The 22,824-nt window shown below is 44.8% G+C and overlaps 1 protein-coding gene across 2 annotated transcripts in view; it reads left to right on the top strand.

The window, feature by feature from the left end:
* The window catches only part of OSER1 (oxidative stress responsive serine rich 1), a 75,284-nt gene that overhangs the window by 45,933 nt on the left and 6,527 nt on the right, over window positions 1–22,824 (top strand). Inside the window, exon 1 of one of the 2 annotated variants that reach the window (XM_086932569.1) lies at window positions 577–703. The exons of the other annotated variant lie outside the window; for it this stretch is intronic. Within the exon in view, the coding sequence (XP_086788695.1) occupies window positions 678–703 (26 nt within the window). The 5' untranslated portion in view covers window positions 577–677. Of the gene's footprint in view, window positions 1–576; window positions 704–22,824 lie in introns of those variants that run through there. 2 annotated transcript variants of the gene reach the window in all.

Below are 22,824 nucleotides of genomic sequence, written 5' to 3' on the forward strand. Positions count from 1 at the left end.
GCTCGCGGCCACTTATTTGTAATGCCACAGGTCTCACATTTAAATATAAGACCTATAGCATTGCAGAAATGTTTGTACTCCGTCTATTCCTCCCCCCACCCCCCCCCCACCCCCAAGGGGCTGGATATCGTTGTTGGTCTGAGAAGTGGCCAAACACGGCGGGCGCTCAGAGCACAGGAGCAGCGAGGGCGGAGGAGCCCCGCTGCAGCTTAGCGGCTGCTAAAGTGTGACTCGCCTAGGGGGGGGGTACTGGGGCTGCTGAAAGGAAGGTGCGGCGGTGGAGAAGTATCGCCGCTGATCGCCAGGGGACCCGACTTGGTCCCAAGCCGCCGAGGTGAGGAGGGAGTCGGCGCATGGGTTCCTGGGGTACAGAGAGGCACCCGATGTGGACAGCTTTGTGAGGACGGATTGAAAAAAACTCTTTCTCTCTCTCTCTCTCTCTCTCTCTTTCTTTCTTTCTCTTTCTTTCTCTTTTTCTCTCTTTGTCTCTCTCTCTGTCTCTTTCTTTCTCTCTCTCTCTTTGTCTTTCTCTCTTTCTCTCTCTTTCTTTTTCAGTGCTGGTTTCGCTGTCTTGCTGGAACTGAAAGATATGTATTCCACTTCCTGGCGGTACTCCCGCTCCTTAACGTACCATTATGTGCCATGCATCCTAGTACCGATCTCAAATAACGATTCAGATGAAGAACCTGGACCACAAATCTGAGTGAGATGGAAAATAATGCGTGGCGTTAGCAGTGCAGCTGCAGAGACCAGGGGTCATTAACAAAGCACGCTTTAGAGGTTCGAGAACGTGCATACTCGCTGAGTTCTGTTTGGTAACTGTGAGAAGACGTCCCGATGCTAAAGGTGGGAACAGTTGTAGGCAGGGGTAGGGGAGCAGCTTGCCAGCTGGTTACAGCCAGGTCTGTGCAGGACGCTCATGCACATTGGGAGCACATTGAAAGGCAGCAGCCAGGACACTCAGACTGACCCGCTCTGATTATGAGCAGAACTGGCTGTATGTACATGGTTGTCATTATAGATTCAGGGAATATGTGAGAGAGACATGCTCATGATTTCTCAGTGTTTTTCTCTGCCTGAATGGTAGAGAAGTATGGTGGTCTATTTATGACCAGTTGTTACATTTCCATAATAGGCAGTCTTCCAGAGACCCGACTGTAAAAGAGGCCTAGTTTTCATTGCAATCTCGTCAGACTATGAGCAAATAAACGGAAACCACGTGTGCTCCACACATAACAAGTTGTCCTGTTTCACCCCCATGTATTGAGCCAGCGTGGTCGGAGTGGGACAGAAAACAGACACATGCACCAACATAAAAGTGGCTCCAATTAGCCAATCACAGTTGAAGAAGCGACCCACATATGCAAATCGGGGCAGTTTTGAACTTGCAAAGACTTGTTTTGTAGGTGATGTGGTAATTTCAGGGAATTCATGCAAAACCAACACACCAGCCCATAAAATAGCCCCACCCACAACCAAAAACTGTGCCCTGTCAGACCAGCCGTTCTGGCACTGCGATAATACCCTATAGATCAGTCCCGTCTTGTGAGCCAGGACCTTTCCAAGTGGATGGGGGAGGAATAGCAAAGCTACAGCCACTGCGGCCACTTTCAGAAAAGTATTGGTAGGGCACCAGTGCTCTCTTCTCCCCATCTTGTCCCAGCCCCTAAGTTCTGTCCACGCACTACCTCCTTTGCTCACACTTTACTGAAGCTGCTTCTCCTCAGACGTAGCACTCTCTACTGACACACTATGCTCTGCTCATACCATGCCCCACCTCCTCACACACTGGCTCCATCTGCTTCCTGTCCTCTCTGCTCAAAAACAAGCACCTGTGCTCACACCATATTCCCTCTGCTCTCCGCCCCTTCTCACTCACTAGCCTCTGATCGCAAATAGCCCAATGTGTTATCGGCCTGTTCTCAGATACAGATCCATCTGATCCCTGGATATTCTGCTCATACTCTGCCATTTTTGCTCACTCACAGCCCCTACTGCGCCCACACTTCCCCTTTTACTCTCACACTGCCACTCTGCTCCTTGACCCTCCTGCTCACACAGTACCCCTGCTTACATCCAATCTGCTCCTTGTACCATCTACATGTACACTGCCCCCTCTGTTTACACACTGCATTGCATCACTGCGCTCTGCCCACTGTGTTCATACTACCCTTTTTCATCACACTCCCCTTTCTTCTCACACAGTTCCTTCTTCTTTCTGCACCTTCTGCTCTCACATTATTCTTCTGACACCACTTCTGATCTCACATCCCCTGAGTTCAAACACTACACAATATGTTCCCTGCCCCTTCTGCCCACACACTGCCCCTTTCCAACCATTTGTCTGTTTTATTTGTACATAGCCCTTTTTGCTGCCACAATACCCTCTGCTCTCAAACTATTTTCTGATACCTGTCTCTCCCCCTCACACAGTGTCACTTTGCTCCCACACCACCCCCTCTGTTCACATACTGCTCCTTTTGCTTCCAGTCACACTGTCCATTCAGCTCTCTGCCCTAGTAGCTCCTCGTAAAGAAGTACCACCCCTTTCCTACAGTCACTAACACAGTGATCCCTTATCTTCAGTCTTCCTTAATAAAGGTGTTGTGATTACAGGGCTTCCTTTCTTCAAGAGCAGAATAGAACAATGAGATTGCTCAGACCACCTAACCTGAGAAAATTGCTGGGGCTCATGTCCCAGAGCCGCATAGAGGTTGATGCCTGTGGCTAAAGAAGTTGTTTACAGAAATATACATGGAAAGCAAAACGTGGAGTACATTTGAACACTGTATTAGATAAGCCCAGTTACTTGGATGATCCATGCAATAGTAGAGTAGGAGCTGAAAGCAGCTTTGGAAAATGTTCATGCCACCCACTAGAATACCTATTGAGCGCAGGGAGCATGTTCTACTGTGCAAAGAATGTTTGCGGGAGGGGGGAAACTTTATTCTTAGCTGCAAGAAAATTGTGCATGTCCCCTCAGTGTTGTTGCACGGCACCATAGCTGATGATCTCTGCAATCAAGTCATATCAACAGTGATTTTCCTCATTTGGATAAATTGCCAATCTTCTGTTGCCTTCTTATCCTCGCCTAATGCTGTTAGTGCTTTTGCCCATACACTCATCAATGAAACTAGATCCCATTTCAGTACCATCTAACAAACGCTTTGTCTCACATAGGTACATATTGCACCTGCTTCACAAAGGATCACACAAAAATGTGGAAACCTACAACTCTTAGACTCCAGTTTTTGATTTTGTTTTCAGCAGATTCAGCCGAAGTAAAAAAAAAAAAAAGGCTGAGCTACAAATGGAAATCTGTGCAAAATGTACATATAAGTCTTAAACTTACACGTTTTCCACCAGCAGAAAATCTTCCAATTTACCTTTGCATATTCCTCAATATTTTCCCCTTTTTCCCATTGGAAGAATATTTTTAGGTCTCGGCCTAGCGAAAAGCAGCGCATGCGCTGCTCTGCCATGCAGAGGACTTTTGGAATCTATACAATTCCAGTGTGCACGCGAGACAAACAAGGCAAAAGATGTTCATGTGGATATAGGCTCCTTTACTGGCGGCATGATACTCTGTGGACTTATTTTTTTCGCCGTCAGTAAAGCCAGTCCCCGCTGCACATCTTCTGTCCCACCGAATCCGTACGCGGTACTGAAGATTGAAAGCCTTTTGGGGTTAGGCTTTGACACGGGTAGCTCTGGCATCTCACTCTCAACAGATAACCATCGTACTCTAAAGATCACACCAAGACCTGCCGACGGCCTATGAGCCCGATCCACAAGCAGTGCACCATTTACGGCTGACAGCCATCCACAAAAAAACCCTTTCATTTTTAAGTCATAAGAAATTTTGTCCTCATATTATAGTTTGCAGTTTGTGTCGTACCCAGAATAACCGAAATAACCGTCCCGTTAGACTAGCCACATGAGATTCATGGAACATAGTTATTAGAATGTGGTGCTGAATATTTATTTTTATTTTTTTTAATTTCTTTATTGGCATTTCATATAATAGTACAATAGCACAGCAATGAAATCAACAAGAATAAACCAAAACGGACCATTCCACTTCCGAATTCATCGTCCAATGGAAAATACAGTATGTTTTTCACATAACTATGGTTTACAAACCTCTAAAGGAGACTGTCTACATACTGGAAAGTCGACACTTAATTGAAACAATAAGGGAACTGCTGCAGGAAGGCCTATGTCCGCATCAGATAAAAAAATAATTTTGAAGAAGTCTACGTGCTATAAATTCAAATGGAGGTGATCTGAAAACGTAGTCAGGCTGCACGGCTAGGTAACAGGTGCCGCCTTATCTTGGAGTAACAGGCCCATCCAGGTGTACCTGGAAAATGGTATCAATAGAGATACCAAAAATTAAGGCAAAGTTTTATTTAGAGGCGATTGTTAACTATTATCTTCATTTAGTGTGTTATTATTTCTAAAGGAATCCAAGTACTCTGCGATCGTCGGTCGCAAGGTAAGCTGGCATAGAGCAACATCGCCATCTTGCGGTCATTCTAAGTAAAGCCTCTGGCAGCATTATCACTAAAATTCATGAGTAATTCACGAGTGCAGTTTTTATTATCAATAGGAATGCAAACATCGATAGAAAGGAAGAGGCATTGGATTCAGGAAACTGCTCTTGAATCGTAACACAGAGGCAACAAAGCGTTTAATAATTTACTCAGCCTCACTGAAGAATAGATTTCCTTTGCTTTAGAGGCGATAATCAATAGCATTTTTTTAACGTAGGATCAGTAGCTCGGTAATTTGTTGGTGTTTGCAAGCTCCTCTCTCAATCTCTTTTCTTACACTGCAAGTGGTCAGGGATTTAAGCCAGTAAAGGGCTGGAGTAGCTTCCTTTCTAGGTGGGGAAAGGTAATGGTGCACACCAAATTTCGTGTTAGTGCAGGGGAAGAGGTTTCTCTGTGTTGGCTTTACACATAACATATCCCGGGAAAGCTTTCGCTGCGGATAAAAGAAGACAAAATGTGTATTTGTACGACAGGCTGCATTTCCCCAGAACAATAGCCCCCACCCCCCAACACCACCCGCTGGTGAAAGAGCAGATGATCTCCGTCCTAAGCATCCCTTGGCGTATTTGTGACCCTCGGAGCTCACACGCGTCTGTCTCCGCTAATGAAATCAGTGGCACACAGGCATTGTTCGACTGGCTGCTTCCCCTGCAAAGAATGTCTGTGGCCTTGCGCACAGACCAGCCCAGCCAGCAACTCGGCAAGAAGAAACCCGTTGTACAGTTTTCAATCCTTCCAAACTCTAATGGGTATTCCAAAATCTATGTTTATTTTTATCAGAACATCTGTCTGTCCGCGGGTAAATGGGCACTGATATTGTCGCCGGTCCCATCGTGATAATGTAGACTCTCTAAGATTAAAACCATTAGGGCCTTTGAAAGAAGAACATGCTTTCTCTTCTTTTTTTTTTTAACGAATCAGTGATTGATACGAATGTCAGAATGAGAAATGGAAAGGAAGGAATTCTCGTGAATTATCCTATTGCAGACATTTAAATGAACTATGAAGCAATTGAGCCCTGGTGGTGTGAATGAATGTAGTCAAAAGATTATAAAGGAAAACTATGTGAACACGGTAATGCAATTTTCTAGCTACTTTCCATGTGACACAGTGCATGTGTTAATAATTTCAGACACAGTTGCGAACAACGCATGTTATGGAATATACACAATAGGTTCTGACTTAAATGTAAGGCAGATGCTGCAGCCCGCTCGGATACTTAACGCTGTGACTTTCGCTGGAGACTGGAGTTAGCAACAAGACAATAATAGCTGATTTCAGCTGTGTGCATGCGAAACCCAATGCACATCCATAGTTTATTTCTGTGCTCTGCCAGGGGTCACAGGTCATAACTCCCGCACAGGGCCCACTCCCGGATGACCTGCCAACTTCCTTAGACATATTACCAAAAACTCAGCCAACACGAGTTGTATTTTTTTGTGGTCGTTGTTAGCCGCAGTTTTATTACCATTATATACCAACTCCTTTTCCTGTCCCCTGGGCATAACTTTTTATGGCCAGGGTCATAAATCATTATCATGGCTTATCATAAAACATGTCATACCTCATCCGTATGTCATAAATCATTTGTGTCATGATAAATTGGACGTCATACATGATTAGCGTCGCTTGTCATAAATCATTTTGTCGGTCATAAATCATTTGTCTGTCATCACTTATTTGCATATCAGAGGATCATACATCATGTGTCATAAATCATTAGTGTACCATAAATCATTTTTGTCATGGACCGCCATAACTTGGACATCATAAATCATTTGCGTTACATTGTCGTAAATCATTTGTCTTCCATCATTCTTAGTCATAAATCATTTGCTTGTCATACCGCCTTTGCATATCATAGAATTGTGTATCACTATGACAGTTCGTTATTCCGCTCTCTTATAGGCGTATCTCCTTCCTTGGCCCTTTTTGGGTCCAACTTGTTCTGTTGGTTTCCACGCCCCTTTGCATGTGGGGGGTATCCTCTCCCCCAGCGGTAGGCCCCAACTCGCTACCTTGCTAGTCTCTTTTGTGCCTGGCTGGGTCTGGGCTGCGAACGCCGTCTGTTTGCTACCCCCTTTTGTCAGGCCTACTCACCCTGCCATTCGTCATTCCATAGTGAGTGGCCCTCCTACACATCGCCCCGTCGGGGTGCCTCCATAACCATCCGCTGTACCTCTTATACGCCATGCCGCCAGGGTGGCTTACGTCTTTCTGCGGCTCCCCCCTCTCTGTGACGCCCGTACTTCCACTTCCGCCGCTCTTTTTCTGCTCCCTTCTTGCCGTTATATAGTAGTACGCTTGTTCACCGCTCGGCTTCATCGGCATCTTCTCAGCTCGCCATGGGCCATACATGAAAATAAAGTTGGGAGACAGCCAGCTGCAGCTTATGGAGGACTTATATAGCACCCAACGCCAAATAACCTCGCCCACTTCACCACTGCCCCTTACGGGCTCCCAGTACTGACTCACCGGATATCAACCGGTGGCAGGAAGCTGGCCTGCTCCCCTCATCTTGCCATATGCGCTGCTTACACCTGCACACTTATTCAATGTGATTGTGATGTGCCATTGATCCCCAAAAAGAAAAACCTGGGCTTCAGCGAGTGGCTTGGGTCTCTGGCATCTCCCCAGCTGCTTGTCCCTGTGTGCTACCCCAGCTGGCGACCCATAACTCTGGAGATATGGACCACCGGTCCCTGTTGCCCCACCACAATTGGTGTCCCTACAATGATGACATAGAAACTGTGCATATCATGATGACATAGAAACTGTGCATGTCCCCTGAGGTAGGGGCACAATTACAGTCACCCCCATGAAAGGGACGTTGTAACCTGCAAAAGTAAAGCTTGCTGACCTCGCTCGAGAAAGATGTGGTCACTTGCAAGATTCTTGTAAGCAACCTTACCGCTTGCTTGACGTTGTGGTCCATATCCTGAGGAAATATACATGTTCATATGCCGGCCATTTCTCATGGTAGGGTTAGCCACTCACTTGGATCCACTTTTTTCGCCACTGCTTACAGGCCAGGCTGGATGTGGCTTGCTATTTGTCGGGAACTAAACAAGAGCATGCAGCCCATCTCCCCTACGGAAACTCCCTTCTCGAACTGCAAGCATAACATTCAGGCTGCAGTACGTGGTTGTCGCCAGACAGTGATGCTCTAGCCCTGCTGTCCACCCTGGTATTTTTTTTTTTTTGGGGGGGGAGCCCCTATGTGAAAATGCATATATAAACTCTCTATGCCACTGTTTTAATGCCGTTATCAAAACAAAACAAATGCCAGTGCTGAGAGCCTGAATGAGAGGTAAGTCAACTGTGGAAGAAATGGTTGTTATGAATGCAACATAAAAACCTGCTTCATAAATTGCAACAAATGACTTTTAATATTTCTTTTTAGAGTTCTTATAACACTGAATTAATTTAGTACATGGGAATACAAAAACAGTTTATATACATACTATATACAACAAGAAAATCACAATAAAGTTTTAAACAATGCAAACACTCTTGGCCAATTCAGACATCCAACAAATCATTCATACCAAACACATAAACATAGATTGGACTCGGTGTCAGTAAAGACTTTCAACCATAAATTTTGAGGACAGAATCCTAAGCACGGTCTGCCACAGTCAAAGTCTTTTCAAGAATCCAAATTAAACAAAGAGTCAATCTCTTGCTATTCACAAACGTCCGTTTGTGAAGATGTTTTTCCAATGACCCGAGACCAGTAGGTAGGTCGACGCGTTTCAAACCCCGCAAATGCCGGGGTTCTCCTCAGGACCAATAATGCAACTGAAACAATAAAGAACATGGCTTTAGGACTGCAATCTATACTCAGACTGGCCCCTGTAATACAACTATGCAACTGTCATACCTTAAATTCTTCAATTGAAGACCCAACTGGTAGAATGTGGTATTCCCGAAGGTGGTAGTAAGCGGGGGCTACAAATGAAAAGAAAGATAACCCACAGACAACATTTAGTGCAGGTTCCCATTCGCACTACGTTCACAACTGGGCGGCGAAAATGGCGATTTACTTACACTCAGTGGGAAAGACTCCTCTGGCCCCGTTTTTCTAAATTAGCGTTCGGCGGTGAGGCAGCTACATCCGCTGTGAGAGGGAGATGAGACAAGAGGTTAGGGAGTGAGTGAAACCGAGACCGATATCCTTAATGCCTCGGCGGTGAAATAATGTCTAGCAAACCTCCGCAAGCTGGTTTGAAAATCCCGGTGGGTCCACTCGTTGTGTCTCCCTGGCTCACTCCTCCGTGAAGTGTCGATGGGCTGGGACTTCCTGTTTAGTCGAAGAGCTAGCAAACAGGAATGATGGGAAATGTAGTTCAATCAAAGGTACGTAGTTGCCCTTGCTGTCTGAACGGCTGGTGGCGAGGCAATGCGGGAGAATCTAGCTGCTGGGTTTATAAATCTCAGATATTTCATTCAGCCCACTAAAAGCAGTATTAAATTTCATTATTAGCAGCACTTTGCGCTGACTTAGCATAGCCTCCAAATCGCCTCCTCGTGGGTCTTTTTCGATTTTGGACAGGACTGTCCATCTTATGTCAGTCTGTTCGTGCTTTTGGCTTATCCAATGGTTGACTAACGGCGCATTCTCGATCCCTCGCCGGATCCTAGATTTATGCTGCGTGATCCGGTGTCTGATTTCTTGCGAAGTCTTACCAATGTACACTTTGGGGCAAGGGCAGATGATCGCATAGACCACATTGCGGGTTTTGCAATTGGTAAACACATCGTGTTTCCAATGAATGTTGTTGTTGACTGAGAACACCGATTCCTCTAATGTTGTTTCACAGCATATACATGTTCCGCACTTGTGGTGCCCTTTGGTTGGGGGTAGTCTAAATAGGCTTCTTAATGTGGGGGTTTTTTCAATGGGAAGGGCTTCAACACCCCCACTATTTGCCTACAAAAAAGACAAGAGCGTGGCTAACCATATTGTAAGGGCAGCCCTTACCGCAATGTTGTTTTTTGACTGTTTTAATGCCGGACATGACAGGCCCGGGGCCTCATAGCTGCCAGAACGTGTGCGAAGCCATAGGGAGCGGGGGGTTAGGGGGCGGGTCCCTGCAGGTATTAACTCGCTGGGCAGTTTCGGCCAGAGGAGCCCAGAATACCGCTTTCGCTCAGTCATTCTCTTTTTGGGTGATGGTCTCCTCCGAAGTGCGTGTCGGGCAATGGCAACGTCCACTTCTAGCCCGCGACTGTGGATTACACTAGCTTCCGTTTTATTATTAACTAGCAGCCCGTCCTGACGTTGTCCGGGAGCAAAAGGCTGCTTCTGGGCCCCCGCCCGCCCTGACCTTAAGGCTGCTTAAGCTTTTCTGTTGCCAAGCTCACGTAATCTCCCCCACAGTTCCCAGCGCCTTGAAACCTTTGAGGGGTAAGATGTAAGCACTTTACAAATACCAATTTGTATTATTATTATTCATTGCACCAAGGACGCTGTTCTCCTGTCCTGGATTTTTCACAACCTAATAAACTCTGGGAGGGGTCATCCCCGTTCACGTGACGTCGAGCAATCAAAGTGAACAAAGTCACTCAGGCATGGCACGGAGATGTCTGGCTGCCGGTTGCTGTTGTGGAAAAAAAGTCTCTGCATGCCTAAGCTAATCTGTGATCCTCTGCACAAAGCCCCTTCTTTCGGTAATTTCCCCTTCACGGGGAAATCCCCGCGCGCCGTCATCACCCCACAGCGGTGCGCCTCCATATGGGAAAAGCGTCTTTCATGACGTCTGAAACAATGCCTCTTTCTCAGGGTAACACCCCTTGCTCTGGGAAATGCCCTGTCTAATTAACCCTCCATTCAGGGGGCCGTCCGAGGAACAGAGACGGGTCTCTTTCCTCAGGTCTGCATGGCTAACAAACATCGACAATGGGTAATCAGCATGCTCCTGTGATGACATCGGTTTGGACTTGAAATACGGGTCGGGGACGTCATTACCCTGATGCCACCTGCATGGCTCAGGGTCGACCTCCGCTGTAAATGCCGGTAAATGACATGCTCGTGTTCAAAGTTCACAATCCTAAAAAACCTTGTTCTGTAAAGAAATGGCTGTTATTGACACACCCACTGAGCACAGATTAACTCTCACTAATGCACGCCTACCTTCATGAGCCTTTTTAAGGTGCATACAAGGACCCTGGAACAGCTACCCGAGGGAAAAAAGGAATTCTTTAAACTGTTCTGTAGCCACTATTGCTGAAGTAAGAAAGAGACCGCGAGAGTGTACGCTGCTCCTCCCCGCGCTCCTCTGATGTCAGCACTCATGTCGCGGCCGGCGCTTCTTCCATGGGACTACTTTTTTTATATTAAATTTTTTAAATAACGTATATTTGTTTTTTTTAATATAGCCTATGTCCATCTGCTTGCCCTGACGTTTTCAAAGATGTATTGGGTGTTTGGATTGGTGGTGTAGTTTTCGAGTTTACCTGGCTCAAAGGACACACTTCTCTCTTTATAATAGTAGTATAGATTGAATTTTTTTGTAATACCTTGACCCAGAAGTATCGGTTAACTTGGCGGCATATCCAACTCCAGTCGCGCCATTCATGACACCTTCGTGTCTGTTAGGCACGGGGGGAACAAGGGACCTGCCCTAGATCATGTGGTGTAGGACGTCCATGCCCTCGACTCAAACCCCCAGTTCCTCAGCCTTGCCCTCGACCTCACCAGCCGTTAGTCCAGGCCTTCCCCTTGCAGAGATTTTTCCTGCCATCCGACAGGCCGCGAGGTTTGAACCGTGTTTAAAAGTCTGGGTGGCGCAGGGCGTGACCTCACCTCCCTGGGGAAACTGGTTCTGGAAAACCTTCTCCAATTCGTTCTCTCGCTGGCTCGGTCTTTTTGGTTCCCGGGCACTTTGCACGCGCAACAGTTGCGTGGCGGACGCACACTCATTTCTGTGCATGGGGGGTTGGTTAATCCGCCAGAGTTACCGGCTGCTTGAGCCTTCCTGCCTGGAGCCTGGTGCCCCGAGTTCACAGCAGCTCGCCATCTGAACTTAATGACTTAGTTTTTCTTAGCCAGAGCTATTGAGCCACATCCATTATTATGAGCACGGGGTTCCCTTGTGACCAGCATCTGGTGCTTTCTAGTGATATATCATACCGGAGATGTGTATTGTATTCATGCAGGGGCGCCAACGTTGTGTATGCTTATTCCGCCGTTTGTCTTAAGCGGAGTCCCACCTGTTGATAGTTGCTAAAAACAGCAACTGTTGACCTTTGAACCCTTCCGGCTCCTGGCGAACCGTGGCAGGGAGCAAACAGCGCTGGGTTAGCACGTCCCTTTACTAACACTTAAAACCGACGTTGGAGCCCCATAAGTCCATAGCCCTCTTCTCTGGAAGAGCGCCAACACCTCTATCCGATCGCCTTCATGCACCCACCATGTACACCATAAAGTTTCCAATTACTGTAGGGGTTGCACTGTGCCAGTCTGATCGTTCAGCAGTGTGCTTCAGAAGGTGTAACTAAATATGGGAATAATCGTTATTTTCTCTGGCAGATCACCAGATTCCGGGCGTTGGAGATCTCATGATCAACGCCTCCTGTGGGGTGCCTTTTTCTGCCAAGGCGTTCCCATACAATAACTCCTTGAGCTTACGGGCACGCACAGCATCGCCTACTATCGCGCCCTCATTTATCGGGGAAATTACCATTGAAAAAAGAAACCAGGCTTTGCACCTACCACCACTAGGCCATAGTGACTCCTCGTCATCCCATCAATGCGCTGCCCGCAGCAAGCAACCTTTACCCCTAGCCAGAAGTAATCTTTTTACATACATAGCGTGGCCCCAAAATACTGGAGCGCTATCGTGAGATCCAGTTTAGTGCCCCCTGGCACGAGAATTAACATTTATCTTCCTGGTGATAGAGAGATTTGCCCAGAATCACAAGCTATTGGGCAGGGGCAAAGACTCGATCCTGGCGGAGGGCCTGGGTGCTTAGCTCGGTAAGGCATTTGTTTTTTAAAGCGCTACAATGACTTTCCATTCTGTTCATAGTTAGGCTGTCCGACCCTAAAGGCATAATGACTGGCGGGTACAAAGACCTTGATGATAGCGTATTTTTTTTATATGCACGAATGTACTCCAAAACTAATTGCTATCTTGTTTGAGGAGATCGCAAGCTATTGTAAGTTTCTAGGAGTTGCCGCCTGCCCTGGACTCGAACCCATGAAACATTGCTCTATTTAAGGTGTACAATCGCGCTGCGGTATTCCTTTGTGCTGAACAACAGATCCAGCGCTTCCTCGGAAACAAGCTAGCCCTTATTAATGACCCGCAGCACACCGCCTTGCGGTTTGCCTTTGTCCCCGGGAAGCCGATAAACCATTCCATGCTTCTGCCTTAAAATGCACCACCGCTTTGTTACCTCCCTTTTACATTTTTTAACATCCTTACTGTTTACATATGGGTTGCTGTTCGCCGAGGGGGGGGGGGGCTAAACTGCACCCCAAGCCACTGTGTGCTGGTACCTGGCTGCCGCTGTACTCCCTGCTGCATGCTTCTGCTCCTGTTACCTTTGCCTCGGCTCACTGTCGTCGCTGCAGGCATCCCTAGACCCTGGGATGTCCGGTGGGCTCAGCACGCTTCTGCGGGGATATATATTTTTGCCATTGACCTGACAGTCACGTCGCCAAAGAATGTGACGGTCCCCTGCTGGTGGGGGGAGGTGGGGGGGGGGGGGGGTCTGTTGCCTCAGCAGCACTCCACACTCCTTCCCCTTGGCCTGCTCAACGCAGAACTCCTGCGAAGTCAGGAGGCTGACAAAGCTGCGCTCCAAGGTCACATCGGAGCACCGTGCCTTGCCCCACTCCACATGGTACAGGCGAGGGGTGGCCGGGTCACACTGCCGCTAGTCCGGAGCTGGGGGGAGCAGACGTGCCTTCCTTCCGCTGGGGTCAGGACTAATTCTCCTCCCGAGGCCGGTGGAAACCCAATAGATTTCCCGTCTTGGTTGTGCAGGGGGTGCCGGTTCCGCGGGGGAGCCAATTAGGATTGCTGACCTGGCACTCGAAAATACTTCTGCGCCACTCCCCAGCTCCATGATGTAGTGACGAGGTGCAGTATGGGGAGTGGCGTCTTATAATACCTCCACAATTTTCCCGCCATGAAACGGGCGGTTGCTGCCATTTGGGGGAGGGTCAAACCTCACTTGGCCCCCCCATTGGCCAGGCGACTAGGCGCCATCCTGGCGCGAGTTTTTACCGCAATGAAAGTGCCCCTTCTGCTTCGGGGCACTTCCCGGCGGCTAGAACCGGATCCTTCCCGGGCTCTGGCGTTCATTATGGCACCGTCCCTCGAGGCCCCCTTCGGGGGCGACCTCTGCAACAGGGGGTGCCCAGCTCTGCAGTGTCTCTGCCTTTGATATGGACCCAATCCGCCCTCTGTAGCATCCGCACTAGCTGTGAGGCTTCACTCCACGGTGCTGCCTCAAGCCATGCGCGGGGAACAGACTTGACTCTGAGAGAGCATCATAAACCAGGGGCTGACATGCCTTGCCGGCCCTGCTGCGGCTGGCTTGCAGGCTCCTTGTGTCCGCGGGCAGATCACTGCTCCAGTTCTGAACAAGCATTAAAAATGCAATAGGTGGTCTTGCCTCTTATTGACTTAAAGCCATTTGCTTTGCTATACAATACCATAAGCAAAGCAAATGGCTTTAACTTAATCAAAGACGAGACCTATTGCATTTTCAATGCTTGTTCATTGTGCAGAGACCTTTTTTACTGTACCTCATGGAACCTGGGGACATTTGTTTGCTGTTCACACCCCCTTTACTCACATATGCCAGAATTTGCTGGCAATTTTATGTGCTTAAATCAGCAATGTGTGAATAGCGACAAAGCTAAGATAGTATGGATATGACTTGCTTCCTAAATCTCCCTCAGTCATCCACTTGAAAAATGAATGTTTAACTAATACACCTCAAATTCACTGCAGGTTATACGCTACGCTCCATCTGATTCTCGAAGTCTGGATTCTTTTGAGTCAGGATCTCAGAATTCTCGCTCACAGATTATTGTGCATCTAACTTCATCTTGGGTCCCTGTATGTTTAAGTAGGGAACATGCTTGCGATTTAGGAGTAAATTGGCTAGTATTTTAAACAAATTAGGTACAACAATGCCTGTTGATCCGTTGCTTTGCCATGTAGCTGTCACCAATGCATTTTACTCTCAAAATTTAAGGCTTGAGTACTATTTTGCACCTGAGTGGCCTGTGGGGTTAAAATTTTGGCTGCTAGACTTTGTCATTCACGCAAACCGTTCCATGTGGATTTTGAGCTTGTATCCTTACAAGCCTTTGTTTGCATAAATCCATAGGCGGAAGAAATTTATGCCCATTTGAGTCGGAGGTTGCAGGTGGGGCCCACCACTACTCCTGTTTTTTGGGGGATTGGCACTTACTTTTCCTCATGAAACTTTGACCCAGAGCAAGAGCTCGAAAAACACAAACGGAGGAAAATCGGAGGAAGAGAAAGGAAACCATGGCAAAGGGAACAAGCATTTGCAATGCAATAGCGCTCGGATTTACGTGAGTTTAAGCTATTGGCATTGTAAATGACAATGTCGAATGACCATGCCTTTTATTCATGTTTTGAAAACAAAAATAAAAGGCATTGTCATTTACAATGTCAACAGCTCAAACTCTCGTAAATGCGAAACCTATTGCATTGCAAATGCTTGTTAATGCTATGTACTGTCGTCCTGCACTATTTAGCAATTTTCGTGTGCCACTAGAGGGTGCCAAAGGACCACTTATAACCATTCTACACTCTCACTAGGCTTGTCTGCAAGCAGATAATGTTTTAGCAAAAATACATCTTGAAAATATAGAGTGGCTAAGTAAATTCATTCGAAAACCAGCATTGGCAAAGCCAGTAGTTTTCACTTTGCCAGTGGTTTGTGGTACTCTCCATCGGCCTTGCCCATTCCAGATACTTTTATAATATACCAGCTTTGGCAAAGTCAGTAGCAGCAGCGAACCGGCTCAACGTTTAGAAAACTTTGTATTCTGTACCTTAATGATGGCCACCACATTGCCGCATTTTTTTTATACTTTCATACGCTCACGATGAACCTTGTGGTGCGTAATGCAATGTTTTATTGTCAGGGTGGTATGGGTTCTTGATAGAATGTCATGGTGTGTGCTCCTGATGGAAGGTATGGTAAGTGTAGAAGGGACTGATAACATCTTTCAACATGAAGTTTAAATCCTGTTGGAAATTCAGTTGCAAATTATGATTTAAAGTTCACCAATGAAACTTGGAAAAGTTTGGATCCAAAACATTTAGGAATGGCCACATTTAAGAACTGTTCCACAATTTACTACATATTTTTATGCAACCTTCTTATTCAGAAAATAGTTAATTTTTAAGTAAATCACATGAAACCTGTGACCACACATTGCTGCAGGTCAAATTAAATATTACCATCATACAAAGGGAACAAGCAGCTATAGTTTCCCATTCAATAGGGACTGAGGAACACACATCAGTTAGAAGGTTAAAATGGAACTAGTACCAAGTCACTTTGAGTGTAAAGGTAAGCATCCTGGAAACCAACCTACTGTGGAGAACTGGACGAGGTGGATTTGTGCTCTAAAATCTACACTTCTCAACAACAACGTTAACCCACACGGACTGAAGACGAACACCTCACAACTCCGGCATAACAACACAAAACTAAATCTAATGATACGTAACCTAAAGAGGGCTAAAAGAGTGCATGGGATTGTAGGAACCCAAGAAACAAGGGAAAAGTGTAAAGATCTATACAAAAAGGGCACAACATCTGCTATGGTCTCTCAAACAAAATAAAATCGAGAAAGACAGGACAACAATACACAAGCTCTCAAAACCGCACAAACCATGTCGGCTTTGGCAATACATAGCCAGCCTGGAGAAAGGTAAAGTAGATGGGCGCAATTCCGTACATGCAGGTGCATGGCAGAGACACGTTTGTACAATCTACATAGAAAAGGAAGACCTTGGAAGCACCGGGGTTCGCCCCATGGCGAGCTCAAACACTAATGAGGGGGTCTCAATGGAATTTATGGGCAAAGAACAAGATTACACCGCTGTTGAAAAAGTAATCGAAAAGATAAGAAAAGACTGGGCACCCGGACCCAAAGGTCTTCCAGGAGCAATCTTTAGAGAAGATCCCGTACATTGGGGAAAAATCTTATCCAATCTGTTTATCGATTGTCGATTGCAAGCAAAGGTGCCTGATTCATGTCAAGGGTAAATTTTACTGGATTTTATGGGATTTCGTAAAGGCTGCTCTACAATTGGCAACATCGTGGCCATGTCGTATCTAAGTCAGCAAGCAAACCGTAAAATAAACCAGTTTTTGCATGCTTCGTAGACTACTTTGCTGCCTTTGATGGGGAGCCTCGATACAAGCTCTGGGCCAAACTGCGCAACTGGCATATCCCAGCAGGTCTTCTCAATGCCATTATCTCGTTGTAGAGCAACACCTGGATCAAAGTAAAGCTAGTAGACAACACCACAACGAAGAAGTGCTGGACAAACCGTGGATTAAAAAAGGGTGGTGTACTTGCCCCTACTTTACATAATCTATATACCGCTGATCTGGGAAAGAAGCTTCACAATACCAGCCTTGTAACTCCCAAAATCAGAACGAATACATTTCAAATATTACAATACGCAGATGATTTAGTGGTGATGGACTACACGAGCATTGGGCTACAAAGGGGTCTAAACGCCTTCAACAATGACCACGAAAGAAACTAACAAATAAGCGCTCAAAAGACCAAAGCGGTAATTTTCGGTCATTATCTAAAAAAAAGCATTGTTGAAATGGCATTGGGCAAAGAGATCATTTTGGCTGCAAAATCCTACGATTACCTTGGGCGCTGGCTAAGCGAAATGGGTAAAGCAACGCTATATCTGCATAAAATGAAGTCCAAAGCACAGTCAACAACCTATGCCCTGTGCAAACTACACGAGCTAATGCTAAGTCCAACAACAGTTCCCATCCGAAAAGTAATACAAGCTCAAATCAGGGCAACTATAGGGTATGCACAGCAGGCATTTCTGGGCAAAATGGAATCTGTTAGACAAAGCACAACAGCAGGCCTATAAACGCATTTTTAAATTGCCAAAATTCACCCGCAACAGACTAATTCGGTTGGAATTTGGAATGAAGCAACAAAACAAAGAATGTTTGTGAAAGCTTTCGAAATGCTACTATCAAGTACTCCCAACCCCAGCCGGAAGCTTTAAAGCATGCTGAAGCCGATCTACGGGGGGGTCAACTAACCCTTGGCAATGTTATATGGAGGCAGCAGTGGAAGAGTTGTGTTCAGCAATACAAAATTGGGTTGGGACAAAGGAGCAATAAACTATCTGGCCATTGAAAACTCAATAAACAGTGCTACCACCTGTCACTCAAAAATGACCCAGCAGACTATGTAACAGGAAGAGGTCAACTTGGGCTGATAACATCATATGCAGGGCATAAAACCCAACCCTACCTTAGTCAAGCCCTGGGAAGGAAAGTACTAAAAACATTTTATGGGCCAGACTAGTGCCCCTCCCAATGAAAGAATTAAATCCAGGTTTGACGTCTCTTGAACTCAAAATCAGATGTAGAATTTGTAACATTAAATCTGAATATCTGCTACATTTGATTTCTTGTTGTCCAGGCATGCTACAGCCCCGTCAAAATCTTTTAAAACCAATATGGCTGCGTAATGGGGTCCGACAGTGAGAGAAGCAGCTGTGGTTCTTTGTTCTTGCACCGTACCCTCAGACTTGGCCAGATTTGGGAGATCCATGACCGAGCTGCGTCTTAGGCTTATTAAAGAAGAGGGGCCAGGCAATACAGAAAGCCACCTGGTCTGTTAAATAATCAGTCCTCAGCAACTAGTTTGTGGTGATGCCGTTTTAAATGCCAACCTTAGTAGACATACCAAATTTGCAATAAGGTTGAACTGGTAATCTCTCACCTTTTTTTAAAGTATATAACATTATTTTTTTACTGGTTAAGATAATGCTGTACGTGAACTCATTTTGTATGAACTTTTTAAACAATTGTGATCTTAATTTTTTAAATTAATGTTTGTAAGTCCTATTGCAAATGGTTTTAAGTAACTGCAATAAACCAAGTTGACCAATAGCAGCTGGATTATAATGGCTCCTGTTATGGAGAAAATCTAGTTGATTATTTTATTTTTTTTTATACTCCGTAATTTCTCTTGGGTTTTTGTTTTGTCCCGTGCACACATAGGATTTATTTTTTATTTGTTACAAATTTGGCTCCCATCAACTGGCTGTAGCAATCTTGAATTACTAGTCAGCTAGAATTTCCAGCATGGTGGTTATCCTACAATGTTGAGATACCAGTGTAAATCAATCCCCTTTGTAGGGTGGAGCACACTTCAACTTTTGGCAAATTAACATGTTTGGCTTAAATGCTTTTTAAGCAAGTTTAATTTGTATTATTTTACACACATACACTGAGCAGCAATAGCTTCTCTTTTTATTTGTTAATCCCACTGTCTTCAGTCATTTTACCTCTTAAGGAGACCTTGGTAAAGCCAACACACCTAGCTTATATTAAAACTGCTACACAGACCTTTTTGCTTGGCCATCGCTTGTGTCTGTGCTATTTTATAATATTAACACGTTTAAAATCTATTGTCTGTATGTGCAACACTGTTGTTTTTAGTTCATTAGTGCCTTCATGTTGGTACACACCAGTGTTTGCGTGAGTGCTTCAAGGTGTGTTTTGCTTGCATTCTGCTTGTCTGTTGGTCTGTGCATGTGCTTCATGTATGTTGGTTTGTGTGTGTCTGATCTCTGTGGCCATGTTGTGTGTTTTGTCAGCAATGTGGGTATACAATTTGACTGTTTTGAGTGGGGTACTGCATGTTGTGTCTTTGAGTGCATATTCTGTACAGAAGGGGGGGGCAGAGCAACTGGCTTTGTCAAATGTTTGTTTTTTCTACTTCGCTAACATTTTATTGGTTTCTGTTTGTTTATAGAAAGTATTAAATGCTGCATTTGCTAGTAAAGTTTTTCTCTTATGTTTTCATTGTATGTCGAGAAATGTGCAGTCTTTGCTAATGTCTCAGTAAAGTGCGTGATAAAGTGAAAAAATAAATGTGGTAATGATTTGATGCGATGTGTGAAATATGGATTGTTCGATGTGAGATGATAGGAGCGTTTGCCTATTCCGCTATGAAAGGGTACGTCAAGGTTGAGTTGAATGAACGTAAGTGAGTAAGAATTGCATCGAAAATGATGATGGAAAGCTTTGGTATCTTTAAAAGGATTAGCAAGTGTCTGATGCAGTGTTTAAGGAGTAAGGTGTAATAAACACATACTGGTGGCTTAGGGGTTTGTGGGTCTTGAAAGCCCAGAAGTAGGCAGGATACTGGTGTATTTTCTTTTGTTAATTGCTGAGTTCTGCGTGCTGTTGAGTAGGGGGTGTTTGAATGTCGGGAACAGGGCGAAGTACATGATGGGGAAGATGACTGGGTGAGTGTGAGCATCATGTCTGATGTCCTTTTCTGAGAAGAAGGGATTATAATGTCAATTGAATCATGCAGTGACACATTATTTTGAATGCCTTTGGTCTATTTGCCTTGTTTCAGTCGGCAAAGAGTGTTAAGTCCTCTGCTGTGTATGTTAGTGGTGCCTTTCTTTGTAGTGTATATTGCCAGAGTATACAGTTCTGGAAGAGGACCGGGATGATTCTATGGGCGATTGGTTCCTGACGCCCTGTGAGGAAGTAGTACTGTCAGGTCTTCTGTGACAATATATGCACCTGTAGACCCCACATCGGCGTTTCTTGTGGAAGTATAATTCTTACACCAATTAGATTTTCAGTGGTATTAAGTGGAATATTGCTGTTGTGTAGATATTCGCACTAATTGGAATAATTTCCTAGGCATTGTCTTCCATGAATAAAAACAAAACAATGTTGTTTAGGCAACAGAGCTAGAAGCTGATCAAGAGCACTGAAAAGAAGGCATTTGGCTGCTCAACCGCCTTCAAAAGCAGAATAGAAACGTGTAAAGCATGTGTTCTTTTGGCTAAATGGTTATTGTTTTGCACAGTTAAACTACCAGTGTAAGGCAATGGCATAGAGCTCCAGATCTCATTGATACTGGCCGATATATTTGAAACGCCAGGACACAGAGTTTTTTTTTGTGCGTGTCTGTCTGTCCCCTTAGGACACAATGTTGAAATAAATTGTCAGTTGTATGCTCCTATTAGTGGTGTAGCCACTGGGTCACCTACATTTAAGGCATGAAGGCAGAATGTCATTATAGTTGTAAACTTGGCTTGGGCTTCTGAGAGCACCGGGGGAAATGATTCCTAGAGGTTTTTATTTTTTGTTTAACTTTTTTTTTTTTTGAAAAGCAAATGACTAGGATCGTTAGAGTCTCCAGACATGTGATCACCTTTATCATGACAAAAATTGCATATAGAATTTCACAAATGAAAGGAGCAAAAATAAGGGCATGGAAATATCCTTTTATCCCCGTGGTGACATCTTAGCCTACAGCTGTCTTTTTTATTTTTTAAATAGTTGTTTTCCTGTACCTCTCCACTGTTGTGAGTCTGTAGAGGTGGTAGCTGCTGCCTTAGAATTTTTAATGGGCTCTTTAAACTAGATCTGCCTCACCAAGGCTCAACTGCAGCAGTGTGAGCTGGGAAGGAATAGGCAAGAGTTCACAGCTTGCCTAAACTAAAAACAAACATGGCAAGGACAAGGGGACTTAATCACCCCACCAGCAGTGCGCAGAGAGGTACGTTTGCAGAGGGCTGGAAAAAAGAGGCTTGGCCTCCGACCACCTCTCAGCAATCCAGCTCTGTGTGGCTTACTGGAGGTAACAGGTGGGTTAGTTGGCCCCCCAAGGACTCTCAGCAACGAAGGGGACTTCATCATCCAAACAAGAGCGTGGCAGGAGGTGCATTTGCAGAGTTGTGGAGAAAGGGGACAGGGCCTCCGCGAGATGCCGGCTTCCTAGAATAAAAAATAGTCTTGGCAGCTAATCCGATTACAGCATGGGGACTGTCGGATACGCAGGTAATACTTATCCCTATATAAACATTTTTTTCCCAGATAATATATCTCTCAAACTACTGAAGGGATTTACACCAAATCGCAAACAGCACAATCTGGGTACCAATATCTAGCTTCCAGCCCAATTTGGTGTAATTCCGTCCATCTGTTTGGGCTGCAGGTGTGTTCCAAGGTCCTAGGGGAATTAACATGGAGTAGACCTTTTTTTTTTTTTTTTTTTTTTTCTCAGCCCCCGTTTGATGAACCACCCTCAACTGGCGACCAAAGATGTAGGCACTGCAAATCACCTTCTTGATAAAAACTCTGTCCTAATTAGAGCTATCTACTGGCGACCGCCTGTAGGAGATATATATGCTGAAAAAAAAAACAGAAGTTTCACACCAGTTATAGTTAAGAATTAGCATTTAAAAACCCCATTAAATTCACAGAAAAAACCATAGGTTTGACACCGGTTATAGTTAGCTGGAAATTTTACTGACATAAAACCATTGAAATTCCCACGTTATAGTTAGTTGGACTCACTATAACTTGCGCGTGTAATGCACTGCTGATGACATCACATATTACATCACTCATGACCTGGTCAGTGACATCACTCATGACATCACTGATGACACCATCCAGTGAATGTGTGTCTTTCTGAAAAATAAATATGTTTTATATATGTATATGTAAAGGTCGATGGAAGAATACATGTTTAAATAAGTGTCTTAATGGATGGTTTTTAAAAAAAAAATTGATTGGTTAACTGGCTTATTAAGTGTATCTTAGTGAATACATATATTAGCGAGTATTGTTTAAATATTTAAATGTTTGTATCAGTGTTTCATTTTGTATATAATTGGCTGCATGGGTTGGTGACTGACTCACTGTATGAGTTTAGAAGACAGCATATGTGCAGGACTGTATGGGTGGATGAGTGTGTATATGTGTGTGTTAGTGAGTGAATGACTGTCACACTAGTATCTTCATCATTAACTACATTTGTTCTAATCTAGTATATGTGAGTATTGATGTATTTAAGTGAGTATATGTGAGAGTGAGAGATTGAAACAGTTCTTGTTTAAATAAGTATGTGTTTCTATAAGTGATTGTTTAAGAGAGTAAGTATGTGTGTTTCCTTAGAAGTAAGGTGGTAGTGTGTGTATAGCTGTTTATGCATTTAAATGTATATTCA

This window comes from Lissotriton vulgaris, chromosome 7, assembly GCF_964263255.1.
Source record: "Lissotriton vulgaris chromosome 7, aLisVul1.2, whole genome shotgun sequence".
Classification (NCBI taxonomy): domain Eukaryota; kingdom Metazoa; phylum Chordata; class Amphibia; order Caudata; family Salamandridae; genus Lissotriton; species Lissotriton vulgaris.